The sequence below is a fragment of the Phaethon aethereus genome (assembly GCF_964289735.1).
Source record: "Phaethon aethereus genome assembly, chromosome: 1".
Classification (NCBI taxonomy): Eukaryota; Metazoa; Chordata; class Aves; order Phaethontiformes; family Phaethontidae; genus Phaethon; species Phaethon aethereus.
The window spans coordinates 58,472,026-58,492,003 of NC_138575.1; the positions used below are offsets into that span (position 1 = coordinate 58,472,026).

Below are 19,978 nucleotides of genomic sequence, written 5' to 3' on the forward strand. Positions count from 1 at the left end.
GGTGCCAGGTCCTGTAGGTTACAAGGAGCAGTGCCATCTGTCTTCATGGTAGTGTGAAGTGATTGCCCACTGAAACCTTCTTAGGAGGGATTTCTTGCCCCCGCCCCAGTGTCTGAACAAAACGGTGGGGAAGAGATTCAGTCCTGCTTCATTCCCATAGTGGGAATATGGAAACATGCTTGAAAGGGTCATGTTCCTGCAGCTCTAGCAGTTCTAGCTCATACAGTCCTTGGACATCCAGGAGATGAGGAGGGGGGATAAAGACCATGTAGAAAGTGGAGTATTTCAAGATTAAAAACTGTACCCAGCCTCTGGGTGAAGTGGTGAGGCCTCTTCTACAGCCTTACATGATTCACTTCCTGTTTCTGCTCTGACGCTGCGCTTTCTGTGCTTCTTTTCTCAGCACGACTGAACCATGGAGCTTCGAGTGGGGAACAAATACCGGCTGGGCAGAAAGATTGGCAGCGGTTCATTTGGAGACATTTACCTGGGTGAGTGTGAGTCTCTGTCCTTCCACCTGCAAGGTTGTTTTTCTCAATTGCATCATTGTCTTGGGGTTGTTTGCCTTGGGTGTTGATATTTGTGGGCACCGTGTAAGGTTGGAGGTGGTGGAGAGAAAAAGAGCTTCAAGGAATACCGCTGGTTGCTGCTGGTCGTCTGATGGCAAAGGAAATGGGATGAGCTCAGCTTTGCCTTGCAGATATTGGAGACACAGTGATGTTTGATCAGACTGTTTTAGATTTGGATTATTCAGGGCATATTTGTCATACACCCTACTCCAGCTCTCTTTGCTTCCTTTTCTTGAGCTTGTGTGTGTGTGGGCATAAACTATAAAGAGTGGGTGGTGGAAAGGGAGGAGATGGCTGTTCCTTCAGGGTAGAAGGAATAAAGTGTTGGGGAGATTCGTAGTCAAAGAGGTGGTCCAGCACCTGAGAGAGAGAGGTCTGAGGCCAGGAGGTCTAAAACAGGTCAGAGAGGCTGGCCTGGTTAAAGACCTGGGGCCCAGATCTGTTAGATCTGTAATGGGATTTAGAGTTAATGTCTGGAATGACCTGAGCTAGGAGCTCAATGGACAGAGCCCATGAAACACTGGGTTTCCTGTTACCATGGCAGGTCACTTGGGGAGAAGTTCTTCCAAGCCAGCACACTGATCTGTAGATAGGTTCCCTGATGCTTTGCCTGCTGATGTTTTTATTGGCTCAAACCGTGTGGGGCCAGAGTGGCGAGACTACCCAGCAGCCTGATCGATCCCTCCATGAGTGCTGGTGTGGCTTTACCTGTTGTCTAGTTCTCACCACTACCTGTTTAGCTGTAGTCCCGCAGGCCAGTGGAATGATTGCCTTATCCCTTCTTGGTGTTTTCACCCTTTGGGTACTTACAGATGGTCATCATACGCTCCTTGACTGTTAATGTGCTCAGTTGAGTTGTATTTTGCTTCTGAGTACATCCACCACTCCTCACTCTTGCTGCTCCTTCAGTTTTTCCTGGTTTGTTCATCTGCTGAGCAACTTAGAGCCTATGCAACATTTGAGGTGTGGTATTTCCAGTGCTGGGCAGGAAAGGGCTACCCTTGAGTGGTCTGTAATGGGATGCCTCTGCATAGACTGCTTTGGGTCTCCTTGGCTTCCCCCATCACCAGCACTGTATCAGGTTGCAGAATTGGCCTTAGCGCCACGTCAGCTGTATTGTAGGAGGTCTCTTCTAGGTTCTGCAACATCTTCCCATCCCTTCCTGAGTTCCTTTCATTGAATCCCTCTAGTTCAGATTACATTTCCCTGTGTTTGTAAATCACCTTCTGTTTTCTACCTCTGGCTTTTATCTCCAGTTCCCTCTTGCTTTATTATTCTCTCTTGATTGGTGTTGGCAGCCTCTCTTGATTAAGTATCCTGTGGGAATCATCAGTAACAGGCTTTGTTGCCATCTTTATCCAGAGCATGAACAAAGATGATAAATAATGGGTCTGGGATCTCAGTTCCACTGTGTGCTGCCTTCACTGCAGCCTACTCCTGTTTGTCACTCCTCTGTGGCCCTCCAGCCAGTTAGTGTCTTGGGTGACAGTGGTTTCAGTTCCCAGGTGCTAGGGATTGAGGGGTGATAGCCTGGACACAGCATTTTCCACTTGTGGTAGGGCTGGAAGCCTTCCAGACCCTCTCTAGGACAGTAGAAGTTGTCAGGATCTTGCAAAACATCTGGGAAGCATGTGGAAAAAGAAGGGAGGTACTGAATGGAAAGGCCTCTGCATCACATAACAGGTCATCCACCTATGCAAAGAGGGCATGGAAAACAGGGGCTCTGGTGAAGGGCTTGTGCCCACCTTGCCAGTAACCAAACAACATGAGGGGCACGTGTGGTGAGCACAGTGGGATGCCTCCAACTGTCAAATTAAACCAAGTTACTTGAACGCAGTATCAAAGCCCTTGTGATGTTCATTGAGGTGCAAGCCAGTGTGTTTTGAAGCAGTGATAGCGAGACTTCTTGGAGCCTGGGTGACTCCCCAGCCTGGAGGGATCAGGCATGTAGTCTCTGATGGTGCGTCTGGAGGATGCTTGTGCTCATGCTATCCTCTCACAGTCTGCTCTGCAGACAGAGGGACTCCTTCATGAGGACTTCACTCTTGCAGCAGATTCACCTTGCAGTTCTTTCTCCTGATAATGGTGTGGAGACAGAGCAGAGACAGACAAGCCCTGTCTGTCTCTGAAGGTGAGCACGGGCTGTATGCTTTGTTCCCAGATTCTCCCTCTCAGGATGTTAGTGCCTTCACCCCCTATGTTACCAATGGGTGCTGTGTGCTGTGCTCTTTGGGATTTGCTTGTGGGTTTTCTGTCAGGAGGAAACTTGAATTTCCACATGGGCACACACAAAGGATGGACTTCTGTTAATCCTCGGCAAGGGCTTAAAGCACAATGCCTTGCTTCCATGCTCTGCCTTGGGGATAGATGTGCTATGGGGGGATTCTCCTGGTGTTGGTTCAGCAGGGTGGGAAATGAGATCCAGTTGCCCTGGGCCTTGGCTTCCCTGTTTGCTTCTAAAAATGCTCACTCAGAAGAGCAAAACCCAGTTTGCAGAGGAATTGCTGAGACCTTCGGGCCATCTGAAGAGAGGTGCTTTGTCGGAGGTGTTGGCCAAGGGGCAGGGCAGGGTTGCTGGACGTGGTGGGAATCGTTGCGGCCGGGATGCACTGGAGGGGACGTTGGTGGTGGAGAGGAGTTGGGGATGGTGAGGCAGACAAAGCATGCTGGGACCTGTGCTGGCTGGGGACAGTTCCTGGTGGCAGGCTCCTCCCTTGCTGGGAGGGGAGTGCCTTCCCTTTGTTTCCTGGCCTGTTAACTCTCTCTCGCCCTATCTGACTCCTTCCATCTGTTCCTAGCCCTCCTCTCTTCCCCGCCAAGCTGTTGAGAGGGGAGTGGGTGGTGGGGAGAGCGGGGGGACGTGCCTGTTGGCTTGCCCGATGCGCAGGGAGGGCGGTGTTTATTGTATCAGACATGCAGTGAGGCTTCCACTCTGAAAAGATCCTGTTTAGCCGGTGACATCCTCTGTCCCCGGGGCGCAGTTTCAAACAGCTCGTGATGAATGAATTGAATTTGTGCAGCCCCCACAGCAGAGCGAGACTGGGGGTGGATGTTAGGAATTATTCTCGATCCTACATACGTCTCTTGAGTGGCTGAAGCTAGGCAGGCTCTGCTGCATTTGTCTGAAATGCGGTGCTTTCCAGTCTGGAGAGGGAGTGGGGAACTGTTGCATTTGTACTTGTATCTTTAAAAAAGATGGTGGTTAATATGTGGAACAAAGGATCAGAGAGACTCCTGCCTGTGAATTCCCTCCTTGCTTGTGGTAGTCTCTGTCTGTGCAGATCTCTAGCCAAAAAATGGTAGAGGGAGAAACCTGAAGATGTTTGGGGAGGGAGCAAGCCTCAACCATTCCGTTGGTAACCCCCTCAGCAAAGAATGACTCCTCATTAGGTCCGATTGCTCCTACTTCTGCTGTTCCAGGCCACAGGGTTGTTGCTTCTTTTTCTAAGAGCTGAATTTGGGCTATGGAGAGTGTGGGGCTGAAGGCCATGTTCATCATTTGAATGCCATGTTCACATTTTGCAGAATCTTAAGTTTTCATAATGCTTCATCCCTCCTTTTTCCTGCTTTACATGCTCACAGGTAACACTCCTCACCTGCAGACAGCCTAGTAGACGGATGCATCGTCATCTTCTTAAACACACAGAGTAACATGGAGATGAGAACTCATTCATCTTGCCACTGTTCAACTTTGGGGGTGTGGGGGTAGGCTTCACATGAAATGCTAACGCTACTGCTGCCAAAAGTTGTGCTGACTTTTGCTTGTGTGTCAGTAGATGGACTAGGAGAGGGAGAAATTCCCCCAAGGAACGGACAAGAGAGCTGGTGCAGAGGATTTGGAGGAGAGCCTTCAAAAAGGCAGCAGAAAGAGAGGAGGGAAGGAAGGACTCTTATCTGTTTAGATGTCCTGGTTGTTTCCATGCTGAATGAGGGCCAGTGATTGAACACTAACTTAAAAGGTAGATACTAGTCCAGGGCCACGTTCTTACTGTGATCTGAGCCCCTTTTCCTGCTCTTTTCCTCCTTGCGCTCCTGATGCTTGTAAGAAGGGTCGTGTAGTGGAGTGAAGGGAACATACAGACCTGTTCTGCTGGCCAGCAGTTTTTAAGTGGAAAATGTCAGCATCTTTCCAAAAGTAACCATTGGACGAATGGCTCTAGCTCTTAGGATGGCTTTTTCGCTTTCCCTTCTCCTCGCTCTTCAGTAAAACTCCTTACTAAATTCATCCCATTGCTCCTCCTTCCCCTCCCTCAGAGCACCCTAAATAATTCCTCTCCCTCCTTAGTGTTTACAGCCTTTAAATATTTGCAGACTGTTGTCATGCCCCATTCTTCCTCCCCACCCTTCTTAGTTGTATCTCTTGTCTATGTTACATATTTAGCTCTTTTAATCTTTCTTAGTAAATCAATCCCTCTAGGCCCCGATTGTTTTTGTTCCTCTCTTACAAATTCCTAGCAGCTTGTCTGTCTCTACCCAATGCTGTAGTATCTAGATGACGTCTTTTAGCTAGCAGGCAGCTCTTGGCTAACTTTGTACAAGCCAGAACTCTTGAACAGGAGATGGATTTCCTTAGGATCCAGGGGAGGAAGGGGTCCAGTTGTGTGAACATTTCCTTTTTCTCCTTTGTCCCTGGCTCTGAAGGTGGTGTGTGAAAGAGGATGGTTGGAGAGATCTATGTACAACTGTTCTTGTGGACTCTAAAAGTCTTATCACAGGGATCAGGAGACACAAATTAGCCAGACTTACCAAAACTAGCTGTGGGATAGCTACAAAACATGACCTTTGACTTCAGCTCACGTTTGGCATGCATGTTCTATAGTAGTTTATTTTATAACAGTGTTCGTGAGCTGCTCTCTGATTTGTGTTTGAGTGCAACTTTTAGTAGTTCCAGAGGAATGGCTTGTCTGTGTGTGTGAGGCAGGCATGAGAGGTGGGGAGAGAGAAGCAAGTCTTGAGTGTCATTCCCGTGACCTGTGTACAGATCTTCGTTCTTTCCATTTTAGGATGATGTGAAACATCTGGAATCTGCTCAGCTAGTACAAGAGAGACCAGCCTGTTCCTCCTTTGACAGTGCACTTTGGGACCAGAGCGCTGGCTTTCGTGGCTGGCAGCTCAGTTCTTTTCAGAAAGAAGTGCGTGGGGTGGTGGTTTTGTGTCATTGCAAACTATCTAGCAATACCTTCAACAAAGGCATCTGAGTAGCTTCATTCAGCACCGGATTCAGTTTATTTCTTCACGCTTCTAATTTAGGATATAGCAAATATTTCTGTGTTGGCAAAAGATAAAGGTATTATTAAAGCCCTCAGGAGAGGGAGAAGCTGGAGATTTGGGAATTGCCTGTATTGAGCAGGTCAGGGCTGTGGAAAAAAACAGAGGTTGCTGAGAATGTTAGCAATGTCTCCTCCTGAGCTAATTGGCTCTGTTGAAACGATGTACCTGAGGTAACCAGTAATTTTGCTTGGGAAGAGGTACTCCATATCACTGCCTGAGGGGCTGGCTTGGGTTTAGGGCCTAACTATATGATCAGGGACAGCTAAAACTTCCACTTGATTTAGGTACAGCTGATATATACAGATTGACCTCCCAAAGTCTGGCGCTTTCTGAGATAATGAGGCAGATAACATTTTGTAGGACTGTTGTTCTAGCCTGTCTGCAGGATCAGAGCTGGTTTCCTATTCGCTTGCCTGACAGTGCGGGAAACTGTATGAAGTGGCTGAATCTCATGTCTGTCACAGAGAATAAATTTCAGGGCAAATCTTAAGGTTTTGGCATCTGTACAGGCCTTGTTAAAAGTGTTTAGCTTGAGTGGAAGCTTGCACAATCTTCGTTTCACCCTCATTTCTGTGCAGGAGCCAATATTGCAACTGGTGAAGAGGTGGCCATCAAACTGGAATGTGTCAAAACCAAGCATCCCCAGCTCCACATTGAAAGCAAGTTCTACAAGATGATGCAGGGAGGAGGTGAGATGGGGAGGAGAGGATGGGGCTGGGGGAGTGGTTGAAGAAGGAAATTATTCTGGAGGGCCTTAGAAAGGAAATTATTTGGTGTTGCATATGATCATCTCGGCAGGGAATGCAGCAGTTTTCCTCTGTTCCATGGGCTTAATCTTTCTCTTTCCCCAGTGGGTATCCCCTCCATTAAGTGGTGTGGAGCAGAGGGGGACTATAATGTGATGGTGATGGAGCTCTTGGGGCCCAGCCTGGAAGATCTCTTCAACTTCTGTTCCCGCAAATTTAGTCTCAAGACAGTTCTGCTCCTGGCAGACCAGATGGTGAGTTTCCTCTGAAGCATTTGTGCCTAGTCTCTTTTTCCATGCCTTCCCTCCCTCCATCCTCTCTGCTCAAGAACTGCTATATCCCAGTTTTTTTTTTCATTTAGGAGCAAGTGGCTGCCAGGTTTCTATTTCTTGATGAAGCTGGGGGCCTGGAACCTAGGCATTGATGGCTTTTCCTGATCTCCATCCCTCCTTTCTTCCCCTGCTGCTCACCCTGTATTAGTGTTGCATGCATAGGTGCTTTTGCCTATGTGATGAACAATTGGTATTGCTACCTATCTTGACTCAACTGCGCGTGCCCTGGGTTTAAGACCTTTAACTGTTCTGGACCCTCTCCTTTCCCAGCCTGGATAAGTTTGAAAGTTGACTGGTGTCAATGCCGAAGCTCAAAGTTTTAGTCCATACAAACTTGCGTCCCATCCTTCCTTGCAGTACTAAAGGTGACCTCTGCAGATTGAGGACTGGGTTGGTGTGCAGGGTTGAATTCTGTATCCATCTCCAGATCCTTCTGCCTCCAGAAGGTGTCTTTTGCTTGGCTGTCATCTCTGATATTCTCTGCAAAATATCCCCTTTCCTGCTCTGAGAGGCCAGTGTCCTGGACAGAGTACTGTTTTTATCAGATGCAGTTATGATGTTTCCTTCTCGCTTGTCTCACTATTTATTTATTTATTTCCCCCCCTCTAGATCAGCCGTATTGAGTACATTCATTCCAAGAACTTCATCCACCGGGATGTGAAGCCAGACAACTTCCTTATGGGCCTCGGTAAAAAAGGCAACCTAGTATACATCATTGATTTTGGTTTGGCCAAGAAGTACCGAGATGCCCGGACCCACCAGCACATCCCTTACCGGGAAAACAAGAATCTGACTGGCACAGCCCGTTATGCCTCTATCAACACCCACCTGGGAATTGGTGAGCCTGCTGTTGCCCCTTGATGGGGCTTTCCGGGGAGGTAGTGTGTCCCCAGAAGGAGGGGATTGGGTTCTCTGCCTGGTTCTGCTGCTGATCTGTGTTGAGGTGTTGGGCAAATAACTGTTAGGCCTGTGTTACCCGCCCTGCCTTTTGTGGCACTCTGAGCTCCTGTAGGCAGAAATTGTCTGCCAGTATGTGTTTGTGCGCTGCTTAGTACAGCGGGGCCCTATTTAGCATCAGGGCTGTGACCTCCCTGTCTTTACTGCTACTAACTCTGCCTTGCACAATTTTTGCAGGGTGATTAGATACGTAAAGGAGACATTTGCAGGCACTGAGCCTTTAGGGGTATGTGCAATTGAAACGTCTCGTGTTGACTCCGGAGTGCCTTTATCGGTGATTATTCTGTAGCTGTCAGAGCTGGAGGATACGGGCCCACTGCAATATGGTCATGCTCCTGTTACCCACCACTGAGGATGCAGGCAGCCAATGTGCTGGAGATGTATAAGAAGCTGAAATGAGGGGAGGCTTCCTACTGCCTGGACATCCAGGTTTTGTGATCAAGGATTGGGTGTCATGGGCCTTCAAAGTATGTGTGTGTCTGTGAACCAACACTGCCTTGTTCACCACTGAGAGAGATGAGGCAGCTTTAGGGAGGTAGGGCTCTGCCTCCATGACTAGTACTGTGGGGATAAAACTGGACTGGGAAAGAGTGCTGAGAGTTCAGCCAGGTCTTACACTGGTGATGGCCATCATCCCAGATTTTGTAAAAAAAAAACCTTGTACAGGTTAGTACCCACTGCACTAAAACCTCTTGAAGTCACCCAAACTCTTGTCCTGGCAATGAGCCCCTGATACACAACACCTGGTTGCTGTGAGGAACAGAAGTGAAAACCTCTTGCAGTTTTCTCTTCCAGATACTTCTCTCCAGTGTGTGACCTTTTTATTCTTCGTGGGCTAAACTTTGTCTGTCCACAGTGTGAGACTTTCTTAGTTACTGTAAGGTCTGTTCTAAGCAGGCTGACTTGGTTCTGTAGCTGGTTGGCAAATCTGAAGAGTGCAGCTGTCCTGCCTTGCAGACCCAGGAAAGTAGCTTCTGTGCTCACAGCTCAGTTTGTATCTCTGGGAGACCTTCTTCTGAAACGTATAAACTGGGAATTTGGAAGTCAGAGGAGGGAACTCAAACCTTCTAAGCTAACAGCTTCCACAGGGTTTCATAGAATAGTTTGGGTTGAAAGGGACCTTTGAAGGTTGTCTAGTCCAACCACCCTGCAGTGAGTAGGGATACCTTTCACTAGATCAGGTTGTTCAGAGCACCGTCCAACCTGACCTGTTTCCAGGGATTGGGACATCTACAGACTCTCTGGGCAACCCGTGCCAGTGTTTCACTACCCTCATTGTGAAAAATTTCTTCCTTGTATCTAGACTAGATCTACCCTCTTTCAGTTTAAAACTGTTACCCCTTGTCCTGTCACAAGAGGCCCTGCTAAAAAGTCTGTCCCTATGTCATGTCCTCATTCTTCCTAGGGAAAGCGTCCCATTCTGTCCTCTTGCAGATGGTTTCTCAGAAATCTGGAGTCAATTGCAGTCTCAAACTGCAGAGAATAAAGCAGTTTCCCACTGTCTTCCTTGCTTAATACTGTATAACCGTAGACTAAAAATGCTTTATTTATATTGAAATGGGGAGTGTTGTGTATTGAGAGTGGGCTGTGATCTCCTGACCTCCTCCACGTAGTAAAAATAGTTCTCGTAGAGCTTTATGAGTCTTCTGCATTTTGCCTTGACCTGCTTATATATAACTGACTCTCCATTGAATTCTTAGTCTAGATTTCCACAGCCATGGTAACTGCCTGAAGGAGACATGCACAAAATAATTCTTACTACTATGTCTGTCGATTCTTTTGTGTGTGCCTGCTCTGTCTGAACTGATCACGAGAGGCTGAATGTCTGGTTGTGGGATTGGTTTGGTTTTTTGTTTTGGGTGGTTTTTTTTTTTTTTTGAAGGACTTTATTCATCCCACCCCAACTTAGCCCTTTACTACTGGTGCTTGGCTTGTGTATCAGGATGAACAAACAATGTCTGAACACTAATCTAAGGGCAAACTGCATATGCCATTGGTATGGGCATAGCCGTCGCTCTCTTCATGCCCTTTGCTTCAGGAAGGTCCGGGTGTGAGTTACTCTGCGCAACAGGTCTCGGGTATATTATCTCCATGTTGCAGATAGTTCCCCTGAATGGCATAAAGGTTACATGACTTGCCCGGAGGAAAGGGGATGGGGTGTCAGGGTTGCAGCTGGAGTTCCTGTTTCTCAAGACCTTGCCGCAGGGTGTTTGACAGACACGTTTGTGAGTTAGCAGCATTGCCATGGGAACCATCACTCTGAATTTTTTGACTTTCAGCGACTAAATTCTCTGTCTTAATGTTACATTAATGCGGTTTAGGGAGAAGGAAGGAACCAGGTGCCGGGGTATTCGTGTGACGGGAATAGCAAATGAATAAATGTCTTTATTTGAATGTGCAAGCTAAGGGTTGGGCATTCCGATGTCTGGAGGAAACACATTCTTTAGCCAGTGACTGGGGGGAAAAAGTAGGAGGCAAGATCAGGGAGGGTTTCCACAGCTGGAGACTTGCTGCTGGGGGAGTCATTGGACTGTGCAGGCTTTGGTTCACGCATTCCAGTCAATTTTCACATGCTCTGGGGATGAGAGTCCTTTGCACCCTCTGGAGCTTGTAAAATCTGAAATAGATGCCCAGGGGTGCCCAGGAGACAGTTTTGGAAGAAGCTTGGTGGGCTCTGTCTGGGTAACAGGAGGCTGGGGGCAGTTCCTCTCTAAATGTGTGCCCTAGGTGGCATCAGCATAGGCTGATAAAATTCTGCTCATCCTACCCTCTGTCACCCATTCCAGATTTTTGTGTGGTTTTAAAGGCTGTTGCTGTGCAGTGGGGAGAGAAAGGGGAAGTGTAGTCCCAGCATATGCAAAATTGGATCGGAGTGTGTAGTCAGGAGAACATTGCTTGGTTAAGACTGCTTGCGGCTGGGCTGGCTCCAGTGAAGACAGCTGATTTCTAGGGAGTCCTGCATGGAAACAGCATAATTTTGGATAGGATCAGGGTGGAGGGGAGCATTGTTCTGGGGGACCAGGGTGCCCTTTAGGCTGCAAAGAAACAAGTTTTGGCATGAACAAAATGAAGCAGTGAGTCCTCAGTCTCCTGTCTTTGCCCAAGCATGTCTTCCCCAGGTAACTTGCTGTCCTGCTACTCGCTCCTGACTCGGCTTTTTCTGAGGACCCTGCTTGGAGGAGGGAGTGAGGGTGTGGGCTGGCTGGGAACCTCCCTGGGAGTGGGAGGGAACTGGCAGCAGATTGCTTGCGGAGTGGGTTGGGTTTGAGAGGTCAGGCTGGGTTGTGTGGGGAGGCGACCTTGTGTTTTGTGTTGAAAGGGGGTTTGCGAGTGAGCGAGGAAAGGATGAATGTCTTATAAAAGTAGCAGCCCCCCATCTATTGTAGGACAGCTGAGAAGCTGAAATAAAACGGAGAGAGGAAGTGTGATGTGGTATCACAGGTCATGACTGTAATCCTGCTTCTGGACTGACTTGCTCTGGGCACGCATTCATGTCACTTGTGTTTCTCTTTTTTCAAACTGTACGGTGAGATCTTTTTCCTGTGTCCCAGGCATGCTGCAAGAGTTAGTCAATGATTGTCAAGCTTCTAAAAGTGGAAGGTAGTGATGTTAAACAATGTTTCTTTGGTGTGTACAGGTGAACTTTTTTCTAACTAATTACTCCACTTTTGCTGTCTGTTACCTAGTATCCTGTGGCTGTTGATACATGAGGCCAGGCTGTAATAATACAAAAAAATTGGAGATAGCTTGGGGATATGTAAAAGTAACTGAAGATGAAACAAAGAAATGCGATGTAGGTACTGTTGTTCTTCACCATCATCCAAGGTTTAATTCAGGATCTTTTAGTTAGGGTTACAAGTGAAAGACAGCTACAGTGCTTTGAGGTAGCTTGGCAATTTGACCCATTGTGTTGGTGCTTCATACTCCTCATGAATTTGAATCTCACTGACATTAAGTGGGCTACAATGACCATATGTACCTGAGAAATTATATTTCAAGGATGAAACACAGACATCTATCGTTCAGCATTTTAATAATTTGGTGTCCTGCTTACAGTTATTTTTCCTTGATAATATTGCTGTGTTAAGGCACAGTTAAGGTATGTTTTGCATGCATATAATGGATACTAGTGAGCTGCCCAGTTTGGTTTTGTAACTCCTCTCCTTGCCTCCAGTAAGGACATGTAGCATCCCCCACTGACTGCAGTCTCCCTAAACTCAAGTCTGTAATTCTGGCCTTCCCCAAATTACTAGGGCTGTGCCTAGACATAGATTTGCAGAATGTCTCCTGTTGTTCTGAGTGGGGTTGGTGGCTGTGCACAAAGCTGCTGTCCACCATGCAAATGGAGATATGTGGTCCAGCCTACCTTAAGCAGTGTGGAGTTCATGCAAGATTTTGGAGACAAGATCCTGATTTATTTCTAAAAGGCTGATTCGTCTGTTCAGTAGGTTTCTCTGGTTCCTGCCCTGCCTTCCCCTACTCTGAGGGGCACCCCCACGTTCCAGACAGGGAACCCACAGTTGCAGGCTTTAAAGCTGTAGCATGGATAAATCAAGGGCTGGCAAATGGCAGGATTGAGGTTACCTTCATCACCTGTGCTTTTGGGCCCTGGATATGCATTCTGACTCCCATTTCCACAGGCCTCCTGTCTCAGGATGTAGGTCATTATCAAATATTGTTTAGTCTTATTTATTTGGTATGCATGGTGTGTAATCGCAGCCCTCAGAGTACACGTGTCCCAGCCTTAGGCTAAATGCAAAACTGTGGGTTTCTTTTCCCTTCTCCCTTCATAGCATCTAAGCATCTCCCAGTAGTTATCTTTGGCAGCAGCCTGATAAGATTAGGAAGTATTAGCCCCTTAAAGTTGGCAACTTGAGGCAGAAAGTTAGTGAGGTCAAAAAAATGCTGTTACTTCTGCATGCTCTAAGAAAGACACTTCAGGGATGTGCACGTCTGCTTTCTCCTCTACTCCTTTCTTGAAACGTGTCATTTTTATGGCATTTGATGTGCTTTGAACCAAACGCTCTCTGCTCTCAGTTATGGAGTGATGATGCCTTCCTTTTCTGCAACCACAGTGCTTTTTTTTTGCCCTAATATTTTTAACTGTTCAAGCCTCCTAGTCGTCAAAACCACTAAGAGATTAGGAGAGTCATGCAGGAGAAGAAAAGCCCATTGTGACCCACAGCTTGTGTTGGTACATCTGAACATATAGATCTGTGACCTGCTACAGCTACTCCTTTGTCAGGGCTCAGTTCAGTTAGCAGAGTAAGAGGTAACTCCTAATAATCTACTGGCCTTTGAATGGGGCAGGTGGTAGCACATAACTGACACTGAGAATTAACCCACAGACCAATATGTAATCTGCAGCATCTTCTAGGATGTGTCACCAAATTCAGCAAAACATGCTGTAGTATAGATGAATCTAATAGACAAATCTCTTCAGCTTTTCCTCTACTCCTGTGCCCTCCCTCAAGCCTTTTTTCCCCTCTGTTATCCATGTAAGCTGTTGTTTTCCTCAAGATGTAAAGTACTTTCTTCATAGTGTTTAGTTTATTTTATCTGGCAGGGGAACAGGGGCAAGACCTGCTTGGCAAAATTTATAGATGAATTTGTAAGCATATTGTGAGGAGCTGGGAGGAGTTTCACAAGTTAACCAGTCAACATTTTCAGTTGCTGAGATTCTGTGTCAGCTCCATCTTGAGCTAACTTGCAACTTAAAATGGCTTGGCCATTACAGAGAGCAAGTTCAGTATGGAATGTTTTTGTTTGGGAAACAATTCCCTGCCCTAAATAAGCATCTAAAAGCTGGCCCTTACAATGGCATATTAAGGGCAACCCTTGCTGTGAGTAGAGTTGGTAATGATGCCAGTTACACAGTCGTTCCTCATCTGGAGGGGAACCTTTTGTTCAAAATACACATCCGTATTCATGCCTCTTTCCTCCACAGCTTGAAAAATGCCACCAATCTGGAAAGATTTTTGCACAGTATTACGTTAGCCTTCTCTAAATTATCAGCAAAGTCGTTTACTGCAAGAGGGGGTCACTAGTTCCTCATTTCTGCCCTGTGTAAAGGGTATCAGCAGGTTAATTAGAAGATGTGTTTGAAAGGGTTGTATTGGGTTTACCTCTGTTAGCTTTGTCTTTCTGTGACTGCCTCCATCATGACTAATGCCCAGGGTGAAGTATCATTCTGGGTGGAGAAGGTGCCCTTCCTCTAGGATTGAGAAGAGCAAAGTAGACAGTGTCGCTGTAGCACTTCTTGAGCTGTTGAATTCTTGTGTAAATTAAGGCTTGTCCAAGTGAGGAGGTAGTCAGCGCAATTATTCATTTATGCAATGGGTTGGGCTGTATGGGGAGAGGAGTGCTTTAACTCTTACAATATGAACATCCCTGCAGGAATTTGTACTGGAATGTCTTCTACAAGTTTGTCTAACAAAAAAGAGAGAGGTGGTGTTTCTTTTGTTCCTTGTTCACCTCCAAAGCTGTGTGATTTCCAAAGCAGTTTTGGTTGCTGCTCACTCCTTGCCCCTTTGTAACTTCCTCCCACAGAACAAAGTCGCCGTGATGACCTGGAGAGCCTGGGCTACGTGCTCATGTATTTCAACCTGGGCTCACTGCCCTGGCAGGGCCTCAAGGCTGCCACCAAGCGCCAAAAGTACGAGAGGATCAGCGAGAAAAAGATGTCAACGCCCATTGAGGTGCTCTGCAAAGGGTACCCTTGTAAGTGCTCTGATCTGGATGGCTGTCTTGTCTAGTGCATGGCTTGCTCTCACCCCATGGAGTTTTGAGTCCTTAAGGGCAATGCCCAGTATCCCCAGACCAGGAGGTGCTGCTGACACCAATGATGAGAAGGATAAGAGACTGGTAGCGGTGCAGTTCTGGTTCAGAAGTGCAAAACGTGTTTTTATGAAGAGTTTTGCCTTGTGTTAGTAGGGGTGTGAAGGTGCTGAGAGAGATCTTTAGGACCTCAGAAATGGTCTGGAACAGGGGTGGGCAGCGAGGTGAGAAGTTGTGCTGATGATCCTGAGTTATTCTGGGTAATGAGGATGAGGGCCAGCTGTGATGAATCCCAGAAATAACAAGGCAATGAAGTGGTAAATGCAGGTCTTTGTAGGTAAATGTGGAGTAATGTATGTGAGGGGAGAGCAGAAGGCTTGATCCTCGTGTCACATGCAGAATAGTAGGCTTTGAGCTGACCAGTGCCACTCACCAGTGAGCTGTTGCAGTTAGAATAGACAGTTCTGTGAAAGCATCAACTTTGTGCTTAGTGGCTACTGAGGAAAACGGATCGGGTGTTAGGAGTTACTAGGAAAGAAAAGAAGCCTGAACAGTATGCATAAAACCATGGCCCGCTCGCATCTTGCATGCACTGTGCAGCTCTGGTCCATCCTACTAGTTCAGAAAGGATGCGGTAGAACCGGAAGAAGGTCCAGGAAAGGGTCAAAAGGGTGATCAGAGGTGAGGTGATTTCTATACAAGCAATGAGTTCGCTGGAACGTGGAAAAGAGGTGATTAGAGAGGTGATAGAAGTATACACTCTTGTTACACCTCCAGAAGTTTGGATGGGAGCTGATTATTTGGTGGCCCCAGTTCTTGTATTGGAAGAGAAACAAAGCTGGTTCCTGCCAGCTTCAAAACGATGTGGTTCTTCACACAGCTAGTAGTAGATGTGTAGAAGTCCTTCCCAGAAGATGATGTGGATTCTTAAAGCTTACAGGAGTTCAAGGAGAAAATGGACAGCTACACAGAAGAGAGATCCACTGAGGGTTACTAAATAATTAGAAACTACATCTCCATCAGGAAGTTGCCTGAGCTGAAAGTAGGAGGAAGATGGGCTAATCTCAGTGAAAGTGTCAGACATGGTTGCCCTGGTCTTTCTCCTCTAAAGCTGTCTACTTCTGGCCATTGCTTAAGACAGGCTACTGAACTGGGAGGGCCTCTGGTCTAAGCTGGGCTTCCCAAAGCTCACCTCCACCTATTCTTTAGGCCTGCTTTCTTACTCTCCTTCAGCAGCCTCTGAGACTTACTACCTCTTGCTTGGAGAGGCAGCCAGAAAAGAGATATGTAAGGATTTCCTCTGGTAAAATAGGGATGGGTTCTTCTTGGTGGCCAAAGCACTGCAACCAGCAGACTCTGTTTTCATTACGCAGTGCTCTGTTTGTGCTGTTCTGGTGCAGCGCACTGCTGCTGAAAGGCTGCAGTGGCTCCTTGATGGGACCAGGGGGGTTGGATGGTGTTCAACAACCAACTGTTCTCTGCTCCCTCCAGCTGAGTTCTCGACATACCTCAACTTCTGCCGCTCACTGAGGTTTGATGATAAACCAGACTACTCGTACCTGCGGCAGCTCTTCCGTAACCTCTTCCACCGCCAAGGCTTCTCCTACGACTATGTTTTTGACTGGAACATGCTTAAATTTGTGAGTGTGTGTGGGGAAAGGGCTGAATGGGCAGGGGTTGATTGGTGGCGTGGAGATGGGGGAGGAAAGTCAGAAACTGCCTGTCATTTGCACTTAATCCCTGGTGAGCAACTTGAGAAGGGGAACCAGGTAGAGTGAAAATAGGCAGAGTTGTTTGGTGGTGCTATAGCATTTTGGGGGGGTATAGCTACTGTTGTGTTAGTGAGTGGGTCTGATGGAGTATGTGTGTCAACAGAACTATAGGTAGGAAGAGATAATTTTTTAGTAGAGAACTATATTTGGAGGCAGGACACAGATCTGGATTGCAACAACAGCTGTAGCACTGTATGCTTTCTTCCCTGTTTCTTCATGGAAGAGAATGAGGCCCTCTCTGGGTGGACTGGAAGATGGTGGGAGGAGAATGTGTTTTGTGGATGGAGCTCTGCTTTCTTGCCATGATGGAGCACTGTGTGTTTTCTGTCTGGGGCTGCTGCTGTCTCCTTGCCTGACAGCTGTGGGGGTTTCTTCCCTCCTCAGGGAGCAGCCCGGAACCCTGAGGATATGGATCGAGAGCGGCGAGAGCATGAGCGAGAAGAGAGGATGGGGCAGCTCCGGGGATCAGCCACGCGAGCGCTGCCACCCGGCCCACCTGCTGGAGCCACTGCCAACCGTCTTCGCAATGTCACCGAGCCCATGGCCTCCACCCCCACCTCCCGAATCCAACAGTCTGGTGAGTGGGGTGGGAGAGCTGGAGGAGGGTGCCACCCCTGTTGTTGGCTGGAAGCTGAAACAATTGACTGATGTTCTTGTCCCATGTTTCTCTGCACCGACAGGAAACACGTCCCCCAGAGCAATCTCAAGAGTGGACAGGGAGAGGAAGGTCAGCATGAGGTTACACCGAGGAGCTCCTGCCAACGTCTCCTCATCTGACCTCACAGGACGGCAAGAAGTGTCACGGATTTCAGCGTCACAGGTGAGTCCCTGTTGCCATGTTTGTGGCCTTGGCCTGCATGTCCCAGAAGGATTAAGGGCCCCACAGCAGTTGTTACCTGATCTGCTGGAGCTGACATGCACCTGAAGCTTCTGCAGTGTGGTGAGGGGAGTGGTACCAGGTTATGGCTTGGCTCTTCAGTTTTCTGGAGGCCATGCTCAGGACTGTCTTCTTAGCACTGCCTTGGTTGGAGTAAGCCTTCATCTGGTTGTCTTCCAGACCACAGTGGTTTGGAGAAGTGGAACAGTAAACTCCTGAGAGGGAGGATGTCCTGAGAGAAACATGAGCCACGCTCTTTTGGTGTCCTTCATGCCTTTTTCTTCCTTGCCATCCCTTACCTGTTCTTCCTTTTTTTTTTTTTTCTTTTTTTCTTTCTTTCTTTTAGACAAGTGTGCCATTTGATCACCTTGGGAAGTGAGGAGCAATTGCCACTGGACCAGTGTTTGCTTAGGTGAGCCTGTCCTCGGGCCTGGGATCCCCCAAGGAGGGAATTGCTGGCATTATAGATTAGATCAAGGCTTTGATGTTGCTGTGGGGGATTGGTACATTTCCTTTCCCTTTGCCTTACCTTGAGATGGTTTTTGGCTTCAGAGAGAAGAGTAGGGCTGACTGCCAAAACCTTGGGGGGATGGATTATATTGGGTGTGAAGGTAGCTTCCATTTCTCCAGGAGGATAGGGAGGGTGGAGAAGGTGCTGGGCCAGGGAGCCATTTTGTTAGTTCCTAATGAACGCTTTTCTGGCAGCGTGATAGTGTTGGGGAGGAGGGTGCTGAGCACATAATAAAGTGTGTGAGACTTTGCACAGCTAGCAAGTGCCTCTTCTAGAGGAAATGACAGTAGCTGGACAAGGTGACTCCAAGGAGTGGCAGGAGTGTAGAAGAAAGGGCTGATTTGATTTGTTACACTCCAGTTGTCATTGGAAGTACTGGGAAGAGCCTTTTCTCCTAATGTCCTCTTCCCTTTTTCTCTTTTTTTTTTTTCCCTTCTTTCTAGTGTCTTCACTGTATTTTTCTTTTAAAAAACAAAAAACCCAAAAAACAAACAAAAAACTAAAAAAGACAAAAAACAAACAAACAAAAAAAACAACCCCCGACAGAAATTCTTTTTGCCAACGACGAGGAGTCGAGCTGTGCCCCTGCGCTGGCGTGAGCCATTTCCGAGAGGGCCGCCTGTGTCCCCCAGTGCAAGCGCCTCCAAGGATCTGACGACGTGGGAGCCGTGTGGGAACACCTCTGCTACCCCTCCAGCCCTAATGCTGCCCCCACTGGGTACCCTCAGCCCCTTCTCCTGACTCTCTGCTCCTGGTTTTGGTTCCTCTCTCTTTTTTTTTTTTTTCTTTTTTCCTCCTCTTCTTTTTGGATATCTTCTGCTTTTTTTCCCCCCCAATTTTCAAATCATATTATTTTTTTTAACTTTGCTGTCCTTGTTTTTCTGAGGGCAGGGGATGGGGTGGTGGTGGTTTTTTTGTTTGTTTGTTTTGTTTTTTGTGTCCTTTTTTTTCCAGGAGCCTTGTGGGCCAGGAGGGAATCAGATTCCAGCCATACTTGATGGTAGAAGTCTGATTTTTGTTATAACAGAATTTCTTTTCTCAAACATTAAATGAATTTTAAGCTGTGAGGGGAATTGCGGCAACGGCCTAATCATTGACTTGGGCTTCCTTTCCTTGGGTGGCTTCTCTGCATTGTTTTTTTTGGCTGTCGGGAGAACTGCCAGATTTCCCTGATCCAAGCGGTCCTCACGCACCAACGGATCTCTGTGGAAAGGCACCTGGTCCCATGGAGGATGGGAAGGCTGGAGCTGAAATACAGGGAGATGAGAACCCACTTCCCATCCCTGTAGCGGGGTCTTGTTTTTGTCTGGCTGTGCGTGTTTTTCTATCTTTTTTTTTTTTTAATTAAAACTTGTTTTAATTCCTGCGGAGAGAGTGTGGGACTTGAGGAGAAGAGAGGGGCGCACAGAAACTGGAGTTTGGTGTTCTTTCGGAGCGATGGCTCTTCCTCTCTCCTTCCCTCATGTGACCCCAAGTAAGATCCACCGTACATGCACAACCCCTTCCTGCCCTCTCCCCCCCGTTCCCCCCCCCCCCCCGTTTTAGTTGTTTTTAAATATAATTTAGGAATACTCAAGCTGCTTTGTGGCACTTGGGGCTTTGAAACACAATGATCACCACTGCGACCTATGGCCTGTAGCAGACACACTGTCACTGTAGTGTGGAGCCGATGGGTTGTTGGCAGGGCGGGGAGGGTGGGGTTAGTCTTTGTTTTGTTTGTTTTTATCCTTTCTATTTAACACTTTATTTTTCCTCCCTATTTTTTTCCTAATTTATTTACCCCTCTTACTGTCTCTCTCTTTTTTTTAATTAAAGAGCAAAACTTTTTATTACTTTGTAATTTAAAAAAACAAAAAAAAAACCTGAAGAACTTTGGGGGGGATTTTGTACTTTTTTCCTGTGTAAATATTGGACTTTTTTGAGCTTTATCGTGGTTGTTAATTTGAAGTAATAAAGTAGAAAATGATAAAGTGACGCCAGCATCTGTCATTTCTTCCTTTCCTGGCATCCTTGCTGGGAGAGACATCTTACACGCAGGAAGTGCTGTCTTGTGTCTGAACCTGTTCCTGAGTTCCAGGAATGAGTTTGATCAGAATTACTGGAAAAAAGGCACAGGGCTGGAGCGCCTAAAAATAAATCTGAGCTGATCTCTGCAGTTGCAGCCTT

General features: G+C 47.2%; 1 protein-coding gene across 2 annotated transcripts; it reads left to right on the top strand.

The window, feature by feature from the left end:
- Positions 1-415: 415 nt before the first annotated feature.
- Positions 416-19,872, top strand: CSNK1E (casein kinase 1 epsilon; the record flags this gene model as incomplete). Of its 2 annotated transcripts, XM_081999569.1 has the most annotated exons (9): positions 416-491; positions 6,419-6,529; positions 6,692-6,840; positions 7,528-7,756; positions 14,425-14,595; positions 16,144-16,292; positions 16,809-17,001; positions 17,105-17,244; positions 17,648-19,872. In XM_081999569.1, the coding sequence occupies 9 exons, from the start codon at positions 416-418 to the stop codon at positions 17,678-17,680; spliced, it is 1,251 nt and encodes a 416-aa protein (XP_081855695.1). In that variant the 3' UTR covers positions 17,681-19,872. The 2 variants fall into 2 exon arrangements, with proteins under 2 accessions (XP_081855695.1, XP_081855694.1); XM_081999568.1 differs by having other exon boundaries at positions 17,105-19,872.
- Between the last annotated feature and the right edge of the window lie 106 nt (positions 19,873-19,978).